Source organism: Helicoverpa zea, chromosome 22, assembly GCF_022581195.2.
Source record: "Helicoverpa zea isolate HzStark_Cry1AcR chromosome 22, ilHelZeax1.1, whole genome shotgun sequence".
NCBI lineage: Eukaryota > Metazoa > Arthropoda > Insecta > Lepidoptera > Noctuidae > Helicoverpa > Helicoverpa zea.
The window spans coordinates 8,213,485-8,234,673 of record NC_061473.1 but is presented as its reverse complement, the minus strand read 5'-3'; the positions used below and the strand labels follow the sequence as shown (position 1 = coordinate 8,234,673).

The 21,189-nt window shown below is 36.6% G+C and overlaps 2 protein-coding genes across 2 annotated transcripts in view; both read right to left on the bottom strand.

The window, feature by feature from the left end:
• The window catches only part of LOC124641332 (zinc transporter 2-like), a 30,431-nt gene extending 25,455 nt beyond the window's left edge, over nucleotides 1-4,976 (bottom strand). Inside the window, exon 1 of the mRNA XM_047179391.1 lies at nucleotides 4,614-4,976. Coding sequence (XP_047035347.1) covers nucleotides 4,614-4,745 — 132 coding nt within the window. The 5' untranslated portion in view covers nucleotides 4,746-4,976. The remainder of the gene's footprint in view (nucleotides 1-4,613) is intronic.
• A 6,302-nt stretch (nucleotides 4,977-11,278) lies between these two features.
• On the bottom strand, nucleotides 11,279-20,984 carry LOC124641386 (phosphatidylinositol-3-phosphatase SAC1). Its single transcript, XM_047179456.1, has 14 exons — nucleotides 20,732-20,984; nucleotides 19,514-19,608; nucleotides 19,024-19,142; nucleotides 18,565-18,657; nucleotides 18,081-18,212; nucleotides 17,547-17,655; nucleotides 17,064-17,179; nucleotides 16,297-16,521; nucleotides 14,998-15,165; nucleotides 14,284-14,493; nucleotides 13,614-13,781; nucleotides 12,905-13,006; nucleotides 12,201-12,337; nucleotides 11,279-11,478 (listed from the first exon to the last, which is right to left on the bottom strand). Exons 1-14 carry the CDS (start codon nucleotides 20,767-20,769, stop codon nucleotides 11,391-11,393), a joined length of 1,800 nt encoding a protein of 599 aa, XP_047035412.1. The 5' UTR covers nucleotides 20,770-20,984; the 3' UTR covers nucleotides 11,279-11,390.
• Between the last annotated feature and the right edge of the window lie 205 nt (nucleotides 20,985-21,189).

Sequence of the window (21,189 nt, the reverse complement as noted above, 5' to 3'; positions counted from 1 at the left end):
AGGAAATTCAATCACAAATTCTTAAAAAAGATCTTATTTAAAAGCTGCATATTATCTTAAAAATAATCATAACTCTTACTATGTATTTTTTTTTTATTTTATCTAAGAAAAACAAAAAGCTATAGTGGCTAGTAGACGAACTAACACAATGACATAAGTTGATACTTAAATTACACCATGCAGGTATTTTAGACCCGTGGTGAATAAAAATGATTTTAAATTGATTCTCCGTTTAATGATTCCTAGTAAAATTATACCTAAGTATTTCAATTATGGGGGTGTAAAGAAATTGTTGTGGGGCAAGTTCTCGGCACAAGATAATACTTATATGAGTATTATTTTTAAAACTTTTTTACCTCTCTCTTTTTCTTCGTTCATTTCAAATGAATGCTTCTTCAAACTTTCCAATTCAATTACTATTTTTAAAGAATTATTAAGTTTGAGTATTAACTTTACTTTTTAGTATGTCACTAATGGTCAATGTTAATTTAGGGTTAGATTTTAATTATCCTATTCCACACTAGATGGATTTACAAAAAATGGGTGGCTTCCCATAAAAGGCGTATAAGGGTGGAGCACGGTCGGAGCCAGTAACGTTCCTCGTCCCCCGCTCACCCGAATTTTGGCGCGCTGCTTTCTTAGGAGATTTTACGTTAGGGCACCTCCGCTAGTCTTTCCTCCTCCGTGGTTTACTATGATAAAAACAGTATAGATAGATAATATGTATGCACGCTAATTAGTAAAGTAATAAGTATCCAATAGGTACGGGTTTAAAGTACAAGAGTCAAAATCTAGTTTGGTTCTTTTTAAGGCCGTTTTAAACCCGACTACTGTTATTTTTATCAATTAACAGGGTCTATGCAAATATGATAATGAGAAAACATTTTTTAGTTTGTTTGTATCCTAAAAGCTCCAGAAGTACTGAATCAGTTTGAAAGGACAATGCCAGGGTCTGGGCTCAAAGTTTGCCCAGCAGTGGGCGTAGTTCCAGCTGGTTCCATAGTGCACTCTAAACACGAAATCCAAATATTTTTGAAATCGGTCCCAGAGGTCCCGAAAAAAACCGGTTCAAATGTTCTCCATGGACAGTCACTTAAAAAAGTCTGAGCCATTTGCCCAGCAATGAAAGTGGTCAAAATAGGTTCTTTACTGCACTGTTAACACGAAATCCAAATATTTTTGAAATCGGTCCCAGAGGTCCCGAAGAAAACCAGTTCTAATGTTAAACTTGAACAGTCACTTTATGAAGCCCAAGCCATTTGCCCAGAAGTGGGAATGGTTAGAATAGGTTCTTTACTTCACTATTAACACGAAATCTAAACATTTTGGAAATCGGTCCCAGAGGTCCCGAGAAAAACCGGTTCTAATGTTAAACTTGAACATTCACTTAACAAAGTCTGAGCCATTTGCCCAGTAGTGAAAGTGGTCAAAATAGGTTCTTTACTGCACTGTTAACACGAAATCCAAATATTTTGGAAATCGGTCCTAGAGGTCCCGAAAAAAACCGGTTCAAATGTTCTCCATGGACAGTCACTTAAAAAAGTCTGAGCCATTTGCCCAGCAATGAAAGTGGTCAAAATAGGTTCTTTACTGCACTGTTAACACGAAATCCAAATATTTTTGAAATCGGTCCCAGAGGTCCCGAAGAAAACCAGTTCTAATGTTAAACTTGAACAGTCACTTTATGAAGCCCAAGCCATTTGCCCAGAAGTGGGAATGGTTAGAATAGGTTCTTTACTTCACTATTAACACGAAATCTAAACATTTTGGAAATCGGTCCCAGAGGTCCCGAGAAAAACCGGTTCTAATGTTAAACTTGAACATTCACTTAACAAAGTCTGAGCCATTTGCCCAGTAGTGAAAGTGGTCAAAATAGGTTCTTTACTGCACTGTTAACACGAAATCCAAATATTTTGGAAATCGGTCCTAGAGGTCCCGAGAAAAACCGGTTCTAATGTTAAACTTGAACAGTCACTTTATGAAGCCCAAGCCATTTGCCCAGAAGTGGGAATGGTTAGAATAGGTTCTTTACTTCACTGTTAATACGAAATCTAAACATTTTGGAAATCGGTCCCAGAGGTCCCGAGAAAAACCGGTTCTAATGTTAAACTTGAACATTCACTTTATAAAGCCCAAGCCATTTGCCCAGAAGTGGGAATGGTTAGAATAGGTTCTTTACTTCACTGTTAACACGAAATCTAAATATTTTGGAAATCGGTCCCAGAGGTCCCGAGAAAAACCGGTTCTAATGTTAAACTTGAACAGTCACTTTATAAAGCCCAAGCCATTTGCCCAGTAGTGGGAATGGTTAGAATAGGTTCTTTACTTCACTCTTAAGACGGAATCCAAATATTTTTGAAATCGGTCCCAGAGGTCCCGAGAAAAACCGGTTCTAATGTTAGCCAGCCATTGTTAGCAAGCCATTTTAAGCAGCCACAAATCTAACAACCTCTTTTCTTGAAATAACATTCAGATAGTTAGTGGTTTCACTGTTAACAGGATAAAAAAAAAAAAACAGAAATAGACGTTTAAAGGTAATTGTTGTTTCTCTTGCTTTTCAGTCTCTATCTACGAGTACCACAATCAGTTCTAAGTTCGTGTAGCGTCATGCAATTAATATCCGTAATGGCAATGGAAAAATCTAATCAAGACAAATAAAATAAGCTCGAACACGAGGTAGTAAATAGATACCGTTGAGGAGTTCCCCCGTCTCACTGTCGTCTCCATCGTCGGGTTAGGTCTTAAACTCCACTGTTTTGTGGTGTCGGAGACATATACCCGAATGACAAGTTCTTATTCGATATGTGCTTACAATTTCCGAGAGTTCCCTATTGTTTTAAGGTTTCTATCACCAGACCCTGGACCGAATAACAAAGGAACCATTTGGAAAGTAAATCCTTTCAAACAATAAAATGATTGTTTGAATCGGTTGGTAAACGACGGAGTTATGCACGTACTTACGTAAAAAGAATACAAACGAACAGAGAAACTCCTCCATTTTTTGAAGTCGGTAAAAAAAATCTCGTTCAATACCTCGTATTTGTCGATTAATATTATAATGCATTTCAATTGAGGTAATAAAAGTGGAATACTTAAGAGTTCGTAAGCATATTTTTCGTAATATTGAATAAGAGTCAAACCAGTTTTTCTCAGGACTCCTGGGATAGATTTCGAAATATTTCGGTCTGGGACCTATTATAAGCCTATGGAACATAATACACTATGCAGTTACTGTGGGCAACTCTTGAGCCCAACTTCCATACAAAGAATAGCATTGTCCTTTCTCACTGTTGGGAAACTAGACTATCCCCCAGTAACACAGGCTATATTTTGTCTGGGTATGAGAAGTTCAGCCGGCCCAAGTGAAGTAGCGGGATTCAGCTAGTATATAATTTTAAAAAACATGAAGTTATTTTTTTTATAAAATATGGTTAATTGGCACATTAATAACAAAAATTAAAAACATTTTTTTTTTATATAATTTTTTTTTTCCATCGTATTCACATCTGATTGAATTCCAATTTACCATACGCAAGATTAGATACTATATACATACACATGTATATTTTATTTACTGATAATACCAATAATCTGTCTGCACGTATACTGTTATCAGTGTAGTATCTAATATTGTAAACTATAATATTATGTGTAAATCTATTAGCTTCCGCAGCCTAGATAATATTAAACCTAACTTAATGACTGCACAGTGGCCTTAGAGTAAGTAATTATAAGGCTAGTCTATGCTAATATTATAAAGAGGAAAAAAATATATTTTTGTTTCTTTTATTTGTAATGGATAAACTCAAAAATGACTGGCTCGATTAAGCACTGCTTCCCAAGTAATATTTTATCCCAGTTCGGGCAGTAGTTCTGATGGGATGCGGGTGAAACTGCTGGAAGATGACTAGTAAATGGCTATAAAGGAATATAATAAAATCATTTTTTTTTTGTTATTTTGTTTTTATCCTAAGTACTCTTCAACCAATTTGAAAACTTCTTTCACTGTTAGAAAGGAGACTATCACCAATTAGTTGAAAAGTAGAATAGTCAAATTTTGTCCAAAGTGCTCCCGGAGCATGAGTGAAACCACTGGGAAACAGCCAGTCTATACAAAAATATAGTAGAAAAATATAGTATGGTAAAAGCTAGGTTGCATTATTCTAAGAAGAGTCAAAATAAATAAGACTGATAATAATATTTAGAGAAACTATTACCAAAACTTCTGAAGTACAACATTCCTGTGATATCTTATCATAATCAAATATTTGTTTGAGCCATCAGTAAGTAGGTCTTATTGTTGATTTGTTCTTAAAAATATAGTTATATAAATTACAGAATCTTTGTGGGCATTATGAGTTCAAAGATATTGAAATTACTTAACTAAAATGGAGTAGAATTTTTTGAACACTATACAGATAACTTGCGCTGAGAAAGAAAATTATTATTCATTTAAAAAATATTTAAGCAACCAGTTTTTGTCAAGTTATTCATTGAAAGCTTGATTATAATTCTTGCCAACAAAACCCTTATTTTATACAGTAATTATATTACACTGAATCAATGCTGTAATAACTAGGGCAATGAAAAAATACGTAATGTATTTGTTTTACCTCAGACAACAAAGGGGCTCTATCCAGATGCTCAGAGGAGGCGAAGGCCGGCTCGAAGTACGGGACACGGTCCCTAGAGTCGTACCGGGAGCCCCCATCGTCCCACATCCGAGCTTCAAGCTCATCAGACATACTGGCGCCGACAAACGAAAAAAAAACAAGCAAAATCTTTCACTCAACTGAACACATTTTTATCCTATAATTACACACAAAACTTATCCACACATTACAGCATATCAATGTCCGTAATAACTTGAAAATATATTATCATAGATTTGCTGTGTTTTATTAGCGTACGAGATAATACGGCGATAATTATCTCGCTCAGTGTACTTGATCGCTCGCGTATTTCCACTGCCGACGGAACTTGTGTTCTGAAACTAGTACTGTCGTGGCCATCTGTCTTTCGGTGACGTTACGTAAATGTGACCCAAAAATTGTGAAACGCATCGTCGTTCGTAGTAACTCTGAATTTCTGTACTTAATTGTATAATCCTTCTTAATTTATCTGTTAATTTGTAATGGAAAAGTTATGAAAATAAAATGATACTACATTTTCGACAAAGTTCTTAGTTCAGGTTTTCGAACAGTCGTAGACAGAGTGGTGACAGTTTGACTGACAGCAATCGATATGAATGCGTTCGTTTAATGACGCATTCAAAAGGAATATATTTGAATAAAAACTATTTTATTTGCATATTGTTTATTGTGAATTTTTATGACTCACTCACAGTTTATTTACTCGGCTCAGCCCGAGGATAAAAATTGTATTGTTCTGTATTTAGCGGAATGCAAAAACCAGTTAAAAGTATAGAAAAATAAAATGACTGAAGTAAACATTTTATTATTTCATTTTTTATTTTATAGCACATGAGCTGCTTTAAGGTTTTCGTAATCGCAGGATAAGGCTGTAATTTTGTGGGAGAAATATAGAACAAGTCCTATAAAAAGTTAGTCAGAAAGTCGTAAAAAGTCAGACGTGGGCACGTAATACAAGGATAACACAAAAATAAAAACCAACATTCTGATTCATTGTTTATTGAAATATCTTCTCCATAAAAATTACAAGATTAAAATTATTAAATTACACAAGATGACAAAATATAACAATATTACAATAACACGCCATTTGAAATAACACTGCGGAAATAAAAATATATTTTCATAACTTCACTTGTTGCAGTAGGCTAAAGAGGTAGATAGGAAGGCAATTAGTAAAGATTAGCTAAATAGTTGAAAAATTGCGATCGTAAAATATCTCTATCTACTTCGTGCTTAACTTTTTAACCGCGATTGAGCTCCTCTAAAAAACTAAAAAAAAAAAAAAAAAAAAAAAAGTTTTACACATTAAAGAGGTTTTATTAAATGCTCTATTTATTTATAAACGCAATGTTATTCCCATGGAACTACAGGCCGCCTCGAGTCGTCGTTAGGATTCTGTACTGGAAACGGAACTATGCAAAAGCGTTTGGGTTTTTGAAGTTTATATTTAGAAAAAAAAAACACTAAGGGCTTTTTTGAAAAAAAAAAATGTATTTGATATAATTCTCCCGGGAAAGGTAACACGGTCACGCTAAAAAAAAATACCCAAAGATTAAAGCGAAAAAGAACTAAACATAGAAAAATTTTAATTGTAGTTTTATGAAGTTCGAACTAATAAAATATGTGCATAAATAATAAATAATTTAGTTATTACATCATGAAAGAAAAAATAAGCCATTTTTTTGTAATGCCCCCAAATATAAAACCTTTTTTGTGGTGCGAAGCAGAGCAAGGCTTCGTTCAAGGCAAAGTCGACGTCCTGCCTTGTAACAAACAATGCAAGGGTCAATGTCTCGAATGACTCAAATACTTTTTACATCTACATTAACATTGTAAAGAAGAAAAAAATGCATTTTTGTTTGTTCGTATGTAATGGACCGATGTTAAAAATTCTTGCACTGTTGGAAAGCTACACTCTTCCCGAGTAATATAGGCTATATTTTTCGCAGTATGGGCAGTAGTTCAAAAGAGACGCGGGTGAAACCACGGTAGTCTATAATAAATGTTTGAAAAGTTTACTTGAACGGGTTTATGTAGGAACTACCTACTGGGTGGGTATTAAAAATTATTTTAATGTTAGATAACCTATTTATCGAGGATCTCTTTATCCGGGTTTGAAGTTGTTCCCGCGGAACGCGAGTGGCTAACTAAAATTATGGGAGAGTATTTCTCTTTCTATATATCGTTAATGTTTTCCCCAACTTTAGATAATAAAAATAAGGGCGTCCTAGACGATTGTCGAGCACTGCGGTTGTTCTCATATAAGGAGATCAGCCAGCTGCGCAGGACATATTATAGTGCACAAGCATTTGCGCAGACACAGGTGCACTCACTATTCCTTCACTCTCATAGCCCGATGGAATGATGATTTTGGATAATTTTAGATAGTAAAAGTTCAGAAACCCAAACGCTTTTGTAACCACACTTAAACTGACAATTCCTTATTCAGGAACTTGGTAATGGCGACAAACCATTAACTAATATACTAGGAGAACTGAAGCTAAGTACTCGCGCACACTTGCGACTTCGAGACACGATTATTTTTTGTTCTGTCGCGGTGCGGGTACGCATTGTTATTTGTTGGACCTTTTTTTTAATAAAAACCCGTTTGGATAGGTGGAAAGTTTATTCTGAACTATTGAAAATTAAATTGTACTTTTTACCCGACTGTGCGCCGCAAAGGAGAGTAATGTGTTTCGCTGTTTTTCTTGTAAGTAAAATGTTTTCTCTTAGGGTCCAACAAATAACATGCGTTTCACACGAATGGAATGCTAATACATACATATTTGATATCCGTACATAAAGTTAATATACTTGAAACTGTGAAAAACAGTAAGATTTGTACAATAACTATGTAAAAAAAATATTTTCACAATTTGTCAGTTTCAATTTCTCAAAAATTCGTCTAATTGTAACCAGCATGTTACGTTTTAAAACATTTCATAAATGTCAAATTATTATGAATTTTACGATGACAATAACAAAAAAAAACACAGTTTTTGTCCGTCTATCTTTAGTTACAGTACTTTAACACGATCCATACTCATGAGATAGAAAACATATCAATAGCCGTAAACAAAAATTGCATTGTACACTGAATTATAACATTCACAGCAATTAACTTTGCATCTCTGAAGTTAGCCATTTGACCTCCGCATTTGTTCGTACAGCCTTTGTCGAGATTTGCTTCTCCGAAGTTAGCTACTATTGACTTCACAATAGTCAAAAAAGTAACAAAGCCACGGAGTAAGGAAAGATGAGCGGAGATGCCATAATTCAGGTAGGTCAGGCGCCTTCTTCTAGCTCAAATACGTACGATGGGCATGACCAAAACTATCAGTTACTAGTGAATTCGATTCGTTCCTTTGAGGTATTTGTCAATGATTTTTTGTATTACAAAAAAAGACGAGTCCAAAGAAGTCGTATAAGGGCGAAGACAGTAACGTTCCTCGTCCCCCGCACACCCGCATGTTGGCGCGCTACTTTCTTAGGAGATTTTCCGTTATGGCACCTCCGCTTGTCATTTTGTACTCCGTGAATAAAATACTATTGTGTGATGCCTGAAAATACTAGCTTCAGAAGTGCAAAGTTAACTGGCGAAAGCTACAGATCACCTGCTCGAACAAAATTAAATTAAAATATAAGCAAAATAATTTTAACAATAAATTATCAGTTTGCACAGTTTCAAGTATACAACAAATAAATATACATCTTGATTGACATTTTAAGCGAATATAGCAACAAGTTTTGGTCTAACGAATTATAGTCTTTGGTCATTATTTATGTAGATACCTATATCCATTAATAGGAAATTTTTAAAGTTATAAGCTTCTTGAGTGTGTGACGAGAGAAATTTTATATTCCCTTGCAGTTAGTTAAAAAACTCTCCGACACTATTTGATTGCGGTCTTTTCAATTAAAAATCCGACAAAACATAAAAAATATATTGTCAATTGAGGTTGTCAGCATAAAAAAAAAATCGTTCCTAGAATGTACATTGTAAGGAGTTTTCGATCAACTGTAATTTATTTTCAGAAAGGCTCGACCTTATTGCAATATGACCATAAATAATGACCAAAGACTTCAAATATGTTTTATTTGTACAATTGGACATTTGATATCTTTGTCAGATACAAAATGGACTCTATCAGAAAGGAATAAATCACAATTTAAACTGTGGTAGACTTTATAATGTGTCCTAATTGAAGAAAAAGGTCGTATTTTAGAAAGCTGGTATTGTTGTACTAGTGTTGTTGTATTTTTTTAATTTATAACTTTTCTACGAAAAAATATGTTTTAATTATTTGGCTCTTAGCTTTTTGAAAATGAAATTAAACTATTTGGAAGTTCTATGAAGAAATTTTCTAGATAGATAATGTTTTTAATCAGTATAATAAATAGAATGATAAAATGTAGGTGTGTCTACAAAACTATTTTACACCAAACCATTAAAATAAATAACATATGCTAAACTCTTTATACCACCATTAAATTAACTATTATTATACTGAAAACCACTACCATGCTCTTATGGTTGTTCAAACGCTGAAAGCCTAAACAACCAGTCTTACCAAGGGGTATCGGGTTGCCCGGGTAACTGGGTTGAGGAGGTCAGATAGGGCAGTCGCTCCTTGTAAAACACCGGTACTCTGCTGCATCTGATTAGACTGGAAGCCGACCCCAAAAAGACTTACATACAGGTCCGAGTCCACCAACAATATAAACTTCAGTTTTCTTAAAACAACTGTTTACCATAATATTTTCTGACTTGTCATTTAAAACATAAATAAAGATTTTGTATTTGTATTTTGTATTCGGGGCGGACCTTGGCTGCGAGTGCGGGGCTGCTGTGCAGACCATATCCCACCTCATCGCATGTCCACTGTGCCCTGAAACTTGCTCGCGGGAGGACCTAATGAGCGCATCCGGCCGTGCTCTCGCTGTGGCGGCATATTGGGCTGACAAAGTGTAGTCTCACTATAAGACATGCCATCGATTGCCGGGGCTGCGGGATTGGTCGAAAGAGTTACCGCGGCCCTGGTACATAAAAGGCCTACGACGGAACACGACGGTTTTTAGTCAGTAAGAGTCTGACACTCCCTCACCGCTGCTAACCCACAGCGGGAGGGGTCATTTGATGTTTATAGAAGAAGCATCATAATATTGTCACATTCAATTTTTAAAGTAAACAGGTTGTATTAAGAAATGGACGTTTCTATTGTCGGTTAACTTGGGCCTAGAAAAATTATGATTTAAATATGGAAGCCTCTTGAAAAAAAAAACAATATTCATTCAACCTTAATAACTGAGTGCCTAGTGTGAGTTTTGCAAGTTCGTTCCCACTCGATACGTAAATAACTCCATTGAAATAAAGAGTCGAATGCTAGGTCACATGATTTAGAGAAAGAGTGTCCATGGAGTTTCTTGCCGGTTTCTCCATGAGACCAACTATTTGGAACCGTGCAACTAACTTTGACGTTTCGAAAGAGCTTTCAGAGGCCTATTTAAAAAAAAAAAAGAGTTTGATTTAGATATTACATCTTCATTCATTTCGCCGGTTAATGATGTTTATACTCGCAAAAATGAGCTCGAGTGTAATACAACCAAGTACCTTTGCTTCTAAGTTTAATTCTAAGATTCGTTATACGTAATTCAATGGTATGATAAATCTTCGCATCGAAAAAGTTACGGCTTATGTTTAACTGATCACCAGATATAGTAACAAACAGCAGACAAAAATAGGAAATGATCACCAAAATGAAACTCGCATTTTAATGTAAAACTATCACCAAAGTTTTAACACTTTGCTATCCTATTTAAGTGAAATTACTCCAAAATAAATCATTCGTAAGCCAAAAATAGTAAATGATCACCAAAATTAAACCACCATTTTAAAGTAAGATTATCACCAAAGTTTTTAAATTCTGCTATCCTATTTAAGAAAAATGAGTCCAAATAAATCATTGTTATCCCAAAAGTAGTAAATGATCACCAAAAGTAGTAAATGATCATCAAAAAAGTTTTTACATCTTGCTATCCTGTTTAAGTAAACTGACTCCAAAAAAATAAGTTCGGCCTGATAAAATAAATGTAATAACATTATGGGGACCCTTTTCCTGCACTAGCGTGGAAAATTGTCTATTGCATGCCTCTAAACAGTGCAATAAGAGTGTATTGAGAAACACATTCTTCTTCTTCTTTCTCCTGCCCTGTTCCCAATTTTACTTAGCGTCGGCGCAATATGTCATTTTCTTCCATTTTCCCCTGTCACTCGTCATACTGACACTCACGCATGCATTGCAAGCCGGACACATAACTTAATATGGCATCATAATACTTTATTTGGTAATAAGCCTACATTTTATGGCAATCACAGTGACTTATTTAGGCAAAAATAATACATTAATTTGGTCGTCAAGAGTTGGTGATCATTTACTAAATTTGGTGGTCGAATACAATTTAAAGTGAAGTCGTGACTAAAATAGCTGGTACTATTACATTTTTAGACTTTATTTTTCTGGTGTTCAGTAGATATTTCTGGTTGCAAAACTTAGGGTATCAAAGCATTTTATGGTGGTCATTATATTTGTTCCCAAAAGTTACCTCACAAAACTGGCAGTAGGTACTCTGTTCAAAATTCAAAACCCAACAACACTAGTACATAACAGCTGTTTGACACTCTTACCCGACTGCTGTAAGAGGGTTAGACGACGACTACGAGCGGCAAGTCTCCGATCATAACGACTGCGGCGGCGGCAGCGAGCGCGCGGCTGCGAGCCCCCCCGCGTCTAGCCGGGGCCAGTCCACGAATTCTTTGCCGTGTCTAAAAGGAAAAGGTGACAAAAATTCTTTATATATAAATATAAATAAATAATAATGTCGGGACACCTTTTCACACATGGTCGGTTAGCCCCATGGTAAGTTATTAATTAACTTGTGTTATGGGTGCTAACACAACTGATAAACTACATATACACATTGTAACACCCAGACCACGGCCAACAAGCATGCTCATCACACAAATTTCGACCGAACCAGGAATCGAACCCGGGACCTCAGGTTCGGCAGTCCGGCATGGTGACCATCGAGGTCGTCAAATTTCTTTAACATATCTATCTTTTGTTTTGCCATTCGGGATATAATAGATATTTTCAAAATAAACACACTAGTCAACAGCAGTTAACCCATTTAGATGAAACTCAGCGGGATGTTACATACGCAGTAATATTTAAAGTATGTTATGTAGTTATCATTGTATGGGCATGTGATGCGGAGGAATAAAAATCACGTTGTGAGGAAGGTAGAGTATGAAGGTGGACGGATATAGTGGAAGAGTAAGATATGGTTAGAAAGAATGTTACTTGTGATATGACGGCAGATAGAAGACTATAAAAGGAGAAAACATGCTGCGCCGACCCCAAGTAAAATTGGGATAAGGGCAGGAGGATAATGATGATGATGTCATATAGCCAGTTGGTTAGTCAGTCACTTGGACATTCGGTTTGTCACTCACTTGGCCAGTGAGTCAGTTAGTCAGTCACTCACCTGAATATGAACGTGAGCGTGGCAGTGACGGCAGCTCCCCAGAACATGAGGTACAGCAGCACTTCGCTGCTGTACCGCTGCGGCAGAGTCGCCGACGCGCAGAACATCGACATGGCGACCAGTAGCACTGATGGGAACTGTGACGAAAATAAATCATATTAATTAAGGTAATCTGAAAACTTGTAGCGGCGGCCATCTTGGACAGATTTTCATCAAAAATTGTTAAAAAATCACCACACTAATTCTCCTTTCAAACCAAATCGAAATCGATTTGTTCCTTCGGGAGCTTCAATGAAACCACTCCAGTCAATTTTGCGTCTAGCCTTGACTAACCAGGCCCGGAATTAACACATAGGTCACGTGCCTCGGACTACTTAGAGACCGAATGGAGTCAACTTAATGGCAGATTCATCTACGTGTCAAAATCACTGAAATTATCTCAATTAAAAAAAATCTTTGCATGGACCTCTGGTTTTTAGGTAGTTCCGCGCTATTTAGTCAGTAGGTAGTTAGCCTTAAAAATATTACTGTAGAACCGTGGGTCATTAATCCACTCCTGGAAATAAGGCTTGGCAGTTGATGACATAAGCTATTCCCGACAAAAATAAATATTAAGAACACAAACATCCTAGCTTTACGCTATCTTTAATTAAAAACAAAACACCTAAATAGTTTTTTAAGAATGTAACAATATAAAATCTTACCGTAATATACTTCCAGTCCCTGTCGCGTCGCAGCGGGCACGGCAGCGTATTGCCCTCGCCGTCTACGATCACGTACTTACCCAGGAACAAGTCGATCGAGTCCTGGGTAATACAACTTGTATCAAAAGTTTGAAAATGTGGAAATATGTACTATACTCCATTTGAGTAAGCACTTTGAGATGGTCAGATAGGGCAGTCGCTCCATGAAAAGCACTGGTACTCAGCTACATCCGGTTAGACTGGAAGCCGACCCCAACATAGTTGGGAAAGAGGCTCGGAAGATGATTTGAGTAAGCACTTGCCTATGGGTAAAGAAACTTGATATGACTTCACAATCAAATGAAGTGTAGATATTTGAATTATTGTATAGAATAAGAGCACTTATGGGACCATATGGCAAAATTTTTGGTGATTGAGAAATGAAAAGATGACCCAACTAAAAAGTAAGGAACATTTATGTCAGTTAACCTCTTTTGTGCTGCGGTAATTTTTTCAAACCATACCGCTGAGCAACCACTTAGCCAGGCGCTATACATTATAAATAACTTTTAATTATGTGTCAAACATTTTAAAGACCTATTTCATATTGCAGAGTCATAATAAAAAAAGAGAAACATAAGAAATACAAAGGCGAGCTTAACAATAACAGGATTTCTTTAGGCCAAAAAATAATGTATCCTAGATTAAAAAAAAATATATATCAACGTACTTGTCTAAACCCATCACTGAAGTTATTCTTGTAGTACCGAGTGAGCGAGTTAATACCATCTCGAATGAGCCCGAGATGCGTCCTTTTGCCAGTTCTCGTGTAATCTGTCTTCAGAGCCCCGGTGCCCGAGTATTGGGTAGAAATCGTGTCTGCGTGGTCTGCCCATACCTGGATTATGGAGTTTCTATTGTAAAACGGGTCGTATAGATGTGTGGGATGTTTGCGCAGGGTTGCGCAGTTTAGCGCAGGGTTGCGCAATTTAGCGCAGGGTTTGCGCAAGGTTGCGCAGAACTAATTTTCACATGTACGATAAAATTAATTCTGTTAAACAGTAATCTCCTTATTAAGAGACACGGAGTAAAGTTAATCCAAGTTTAAATCGATATAAACGCATGGTTAATCCTTTCTTATTCCGTGGTGTAAATTTCTACCTGTTTATTAATGACCCCCGCACTCAGGCATATTTAATGGTTACTTAAGCCATTCTTTAATGAATGATTCTTTCTTTGACAATCCGGCACTTACGAGTGACTTAAGTTATCATTAAATGTCTCTGAGTGCGGGGGTAAATCATTACTGTCACAGCCTTTTTATCGTCCCACAGGCCTCCTCTCACATGGAGAAGGGTTGAGCATTAATCATAAAAGTATTAATAATTGTTACAACTTACATTATTAAACAGCTTATCCAAATAAGGATGTTTCTCATCATCACTGGATGTGACTGCTAGCACTCTAAGCGCCGCGTTAAGCTGTAGTCGAGCTAATAGACTTTGTACTACATTGGTACGGTCGAGACAATCCACGCAGTTTGTTCTGAACACACCGCTTTGTCGGAGTAGGACTGTGCCTCCTCGGGATAGGAAGTAGCCGAATTCTGTCTGAAAATACGAGAAGATGATAAAATATAAAGTTTAAAAAGTAGGTGAAATTATACAGTATAAAAAAACTTTGTCTCTTCATGAATCGCAAGAAATTGTGTCAAGTTTAAAGCTGTCTATATGTTTGTATTGTAAAATGGGTCAGAAAAATATATGGTAAAAAACATGTAGGTAATTTAGTGCTACTTTTTCAATACAGTCAATGGCAAAGTTGAAATTCAGAAAGTACAAATAATTTTCAAAGTACCTGGTTTTACAGGTTTCAGGTCAGATTTTTACCAAATGCTATGACATAGGTCTTGCAAATGCAACACAATGCAAAAATAATAATAATACTAAACTTAGTTATCCCAATGTAAAATACATCCAAAAAGCAATACTTAAAGCCCCTTTTTGAATGAGATATTTCTTTTCGGATGGGATATGTTTGCTATGACCTCAAGGGGCCATATTTTCTCTAACCTAATTTGCAAATTATATTCAATAATGACTCTAGTAGCATACCTGTTCATGCGCAATCCTGTCTATAAGCACGTTGAGCCTATAGTATCGCATGGAGCGGCACTCGGCATGGAAGTCGAAGGGCTCATAGCGCACCCCGGGCAGCGCCGCCGCCGCCACCGCCGCGCGGAACCCGCGCTCTAACGCCTCCTCTTTGCCGTGTTGGTCAATCTAGTTATATTGATCATCACAAATATAATAATAGTAGTCGTATCATGCCATCTAGCGGCACATAGGACAAAACTATAAAGTAAAAGTGTCTTCAACACATCAAATACAGCAACCAATCACGGTCCATTCATTCGGTCAGTCATTCATTCATTCGGTCAGTCATTCATTCATTCGGTCAGTCAGTCAATCATTCATTCGGTCAGTCATTCATTCGAGAAAACGAAAATTCGCTCTTTCTGTTTCGAGCTCAACAATGCCAACAAACGACGTTTTGAACAAAATATTTCTGTAAGTTACTCGTGCTGCTATAAACATGAGAGTTTTTATGTATAAGCACGTTGAGCCTATAGTATCGCATGGAGCGGCACTCGGCATGGAAGTCGAAGGGCTCATAGCGCACCCCGGGCAGCGCCGCCGCCGCCACCGCCGCGCGGAACCCGCGCTCTAACGCCTCCTCTTTGCCGTGTTGGTCAATCTAGTCGTATTGATAGTCAGAAATATAATAATAGCAGTCGTATTATACCATTTAGCGGCATATCGGACAAAACTGTAAAGAAAAAGTGTCTCCAACACATCAAAGACATCAACCAATCACGGCCCATTCATTCAATCATTCATTCGGTCAGTCATTCATTTTAGAAAACATTTAAAACAACAAATTGAACAAATTGGACAATTGGCATAATATAGCACATAAAAACCCACCGCATCTTTTTAGCAGATGACAGCTGTGAGTTATCAAGAAATAATACCGTTGTTTGTACTGACCATCAGCAACTGACTGCACCAAGAATCGGTCAAACCATACACAAAAATAAGATATGTATGTACATATATGCTTCTTGTTAAAACTGCAGATAAAATGAATGATACAAATAATTCTGTCTATCTGTCGCGTATTCATTTAATACGTTCATTCAATCATTCATTCCGTCGAGTTCGAAAACAAAGATTCGCAGATATATACAAAAATATTTTGCAATACTGCTGTAATCTGCAAATACTATAGAGCGTATATGAGCACTGTCTGTAAAAAATGTGTTAGATAGGTAGTCCATTTATTAAGGACGTTTACTTTTGATGATAATGAGTATGTTTGCTAGACATGAATAAAAAAATTTCATCACTCACCAAATTAACCAGCACCTGATTGCCATATCTCTGCTGCTGATCTCTCAAATGCTTAGTATAAGCTGCCACATGGTCTTCGTGAGCTAGCTGCATAGCCGGCTTGTACTTTATATCCGGGTACTGACTCCAGAACAACGGGATGGAGCCCCGGGTTTGCACGAAGGAGGATTTTTCACCACCCCGTTCTATTATCTGTTCTGTTTCCACGAAGTTTGCTACGTTGCCCTGGGGAAAATGGTATAAGGTTATATAGGTATAAATTCGGAATGCACTATAAAGGAGTCTTTATTTGTTTTCAACTTTTTTGCATCTTTTGTGCAGTCAACGGCTATCAGTTTCTTAAGGAAGAATTCCGTGCATCGCGATCGATCGCAGTCGCGCGCGCGTGTCGCGGGCCTCGGCAGCGCGAGCGGTGCCATACATTTTCATTGTTTAACTATTATCGCGAGCGATCGACGACTGTCGTCGCGACGCACGGAATTCTACCTTTAGGAATAATATCGTTGTTTGTACTGACTGACAGCTACTGTCAACTGCACCAAAAATGAAAAGACCGAGAATGAAATATGAAAGCAATACACATAAAAATGCCTTTGTTGTTTAATAGTTGGGTTCACTTGGGTATTACTAAATGACCAAAAACATGTTTTTTTTTTTTGCTTTTGTAATACTTTTGTTGTATGTAAATGCAGTTGTGGGGCGTCACGGGATTGCGGAGTAATTTCTAATTTGAAGACTTAAAACAACCAGTAAATACATTGCCTCACCTGAGCATCGACCCCCCGCATAAAGAACCTGGTACCAGCGCGGTCGACGCACCGCCGTGACACTAGCGACCACGTCAGCTGGTGACCGTTCACTGTCACGTTGTTTATAGACACGACTGATTTTGGGTTGAGGATCATATTTCTTATAATAGGAAAGATTGTCTGTGTTTTGCTGTTAAAAAATCTCATGTGAGACGAAAAATAACATTAATTCTTTTTATGCAAAATGAGTAATTAAAACAATCAATCAAATTAAAAAAAAAACCCTGAAAGTGCGAATCCCAGCAGGCAATCAACCGTTTTGAAAGATCTTTCAGTGATAGCCCGTTTATCGAGGGACTTGTTATCCAGGTGCAGAGAGTTGTTTTCACGGGGTTATAAATATTATGAGGAAGAGTAATGGGACTTTTAAATACAGTACTTCATCAAAAAAATCTGTTAATTGTATCTGCAGTAGTTCTTCGAAAATATTAAAAAGGATACAGCCTTGTATGAGGGGCAGCGTGAACCGTGAATACTGGTGATGAGAGAAGTCTCGAAGCAGGAAGCCGTTCCACAGGAAACGGGGGTCTGCACGATTCGTTATAGACATCTGAAAATAAATGAGTGCATTAAAACATAGTTTATACTAATATTATTATGTATTGAGGTAAAGTTACTTTGTTTGCTACATTGCAAGGGGTCTCTAGACTCTAAACATGCTGAACCTATTTTGTAAATGCTTTTACTATAATAATAGAAATTATTTCTAGTGTCATAAGCTATATTTTATTTGGATACAGATAGTAGTAGAAAAAGCTACTATAAAATTAATTCATTCACCGCGTGTGTTTCTATAATTTTTTTGAGAGTTTACGAAGATTGAAAGCACCAAAATTGTCTTAACAATAACGAATCCTTGTGTGGTCTGTGCAAAACTAATCGCTGCGCATATTCCGGTATCAGTGGAAGATGTACTTGTAGCTATGGTCTGAAGTTAGTCGCTGGCCGCCATAAAGTCTGGCGCCTGGTGCTTACCCTGTGGAAGTCGGGCGTGACGGAGTGCAGGCGCTGCAGGCAGTGCGTGAGGTCGTAGCTGTACGAGAAGTACATGCCGGGCGTGTCCAGCGCCAGCCGTACCATGCGCTCGTATGTGTTGTTGTCTTCTATCTGAACATACAAACAATATAATTCACTGTTCACATTTAAAATACCTATATATAAAAATAAAATCTTTATTTTTCAACCAACTTAAAACTCAAACTCATTCATTCAAAATGAGGTTGGTAACTCAGCACTTTTCAAACCAAAGCGCCCACCCTTCATCACTTCACTTATATTGACTACTTGATACAACGTTTCATGTGTGATGATAAGATTGAATGGTCAAATTCAAATGAAGAATTAATCGCTGGGTTGGAGCTGCGCCGTGCCGAGCCCTTCGTATGTTCGATCACCTTGACCTCTATCCCTTTATGACCTTTACCCCTAAAATAAACATCTGAAAAGGTCCATAACATACCTGTTTGTTAGTGAGGTGCGTGTTGGAGCGAGCGTAAGGAATGATGTCTGCTCCCGCCAACTGATATATATCGTGCCCGTTTAGCTTGCCCATCTGTGGAAAAAACATGTAAGCATTTATTGACGGAATTAGTACCTTAGTGCTGTCACCAAGATATAAACGGGTTTTATTTGGCTTGGTGACTTTCGATTCCAGAAGTAGCCAAGGCTGCGGTCCACGTCACTATGGCGTCTTGTGGCCGTTCCCAATATTAGATCTATCGGCTGTTTTGAAGGAGTTTGACAATTTGTATGGGACTTATGTCAAAATGCTACCTTAGTAAGCAAATCACAGTTCGAATATTAGGAATGGCTATATTGAAAACCTCCTCCTATTTGGGAAGTCAGTTAAAAAAAATATATATTTTTTTTTTAATTTGTACTTGAGAACAAAGCTATAAAATAAATAATATTGACTTACCAATATCCTGTACTTGGCTACAACTAAATATAATCCAGATAGGAGCTTTATGGATCCGAGGAAACCACATACTGGACGGTAAGCATTCGCTGGTATGGGGATCTTTACTGAGCCATATTCTGAAAAGAAAAAAACAAGTAAGGTTTAAAAAAGTTTGGCCACCTTTGAGGTTGACTAGCAATTTTGTGTAAAGTGTAACTTGTAATTTTACTAGATGTTAAGGAGGGAACAACCTCCTGCATGTGGATAAAAGTCGCCTATATTTTATTTTGTTATATAAGCTATTTTAGTGCATACAGTCTTACAATCTTTTGCTTTTATAACATTAGTAGCATTCACATATATAGAAAACTTTTTGCAGGATATAATACATATTTGGAAAACAGTAGAAAGTAGTCAATTCCATCTCATTTGGTGACTGTTATTCCATATAACATGGACTAATAAGTAAACTGAATATACATAATGCATAAATGTAAAATGAGTGTACCTTTGACAACCGCCTCCCCAGTCACACGGTCTATGACCAGTATCTCCGTAGGGTGGATTGTGGGCTCCAAATAGAATTTATCTGAGGTTGTGTATCTGAAAATAAATGTGATAAGATGAACATGATTAGTGATTAATTTCACAGCTACTGTTGCTGTTTCCATGTTATTATGACTGATAAGAATCTTCGGATTATTTTTAGCTTAGTTGATAATCTATATTTGGAACTTTCAAGGTTTATTATGACTGAGAAATCATGATGTAATGTTCATGTAAGGTAAGTACAACATTTTGTAGTCTAGCAGGGTCTACAATAATTGTATTTGTTATAAAATGAGTTTATTTTTAATAGTAAAGTGAACTGTAGAGCGTGGCTTAAGGTGAAATGATATAAAGACGCTGTGCGTAAATGTTGTGGTTGTGGGGTGAGTAATTTTAATTTAGATATAACTCAAGGATCCATTTAAAAAAAAATGCAATTCATCATCTGCCGAGCTTTTTTCCCAATATGTTGGGGTCGGCTTCCAGTTTAAACAGATGCAGCTGAGTACCAGTGCTTTACAAGGAGCGACTGCCTATCTGACCTCCTTAACTCAGTAACGCTCCTCAACACGGTTACATTAAATAAAATACAGTTAAACTACATAAATATAAGGGTATTGATCTCATATCCAAAGACAAGAAATTAGGCTTTATGTCAAGCTACTTAACTTTGACCTTTAACCTTGTAACACTTACGTTATTTTATTTGTTTATGATAACAGCTGAGAATATGGTGTATATAACTATTTAAAAGTGTAACATAGATAAGATAAAATGAATACAACTACTTTTTACAGTTTTTAAGGAAAAAGTGACTTAGTTTTTATAGACGTTTTTTAAGAGACCATTATTGCAACTTAGCAATTAGTTAAAGTGACGTAAGATTAGTCTCGCTTGGGTTTAATTTACGACCAAAAGATGCAGTGGGCTATGTTTGTCAAGTGTTGATGTAAGCGATTAAATAAATAAAAAAAACATCACATCTTTGTAATTCTGTTGATGTTCCCACAATTTGGGTAAAATTTTCTTGGTAATTACACAGCATATTGAAGAAAATTTTGTACGGCTTCGGAGAAAACATGAATTGAAGACAGACGTAAGGTGATTCTTCAACCGCCCTATGTTTTTAACGTATTCTGGGTTGATACATATAATTAAGTTATGGTACCATACTTACAATTTAATATCATCGTGAATACTTAGCAAATCTGCCATTATTAATGATATATCAGCAAAATAAATTTATTTTTCAATCGTACACTCGCGAAAACTTGACATGTATGACATGACACTACAACTGCACTGGTGATGTGAATTCGTGTGAAGTGGTGGGTTCGTGATTATTTTTATTCGTCGATGATAAGCAGACTGACAGGAAGCGATAATTTTAATTTGATGGCAAGATATAATTAATTTACATGGTGCAATCAACACATATGTATATGTTGGTTTATTGATTGACTCAAAGAATAGTTGATTGAAAGAATCGCAGATTAGATTGTGACATATTTTGTTTCGGAACGAAATGTTACATTCCATTACACGTACTTGGTACTTAAGGGTCGTACATTGAAACTTTTGCCTTTAGTTTACATTTATTAACTTAAACGTAAAAAATAAATATTTTATGGCTTA

Coding starts and splice junctions, on each gene's coding strand:
- LOC124641386 (XM_047179456.1), bottom strand. CDS start 20,769: ATGGCAGATTTGCTAAGTATTCACGATGATATTAAATT. Junction 13,007..13,613: donor TCAGTGATGGGTTTAGACAA/GTACGTTGATAT, acceptor TGTATTACCCAG/GACTCGATCGACTTGTTCCT. Junction 12,338..12,904: donor GGGACTGGAAGTATATTACG/GTAAGATTTTAT, acceptor TTTTCGTCACAG/TTCCCATCAGTGCTACTGGT.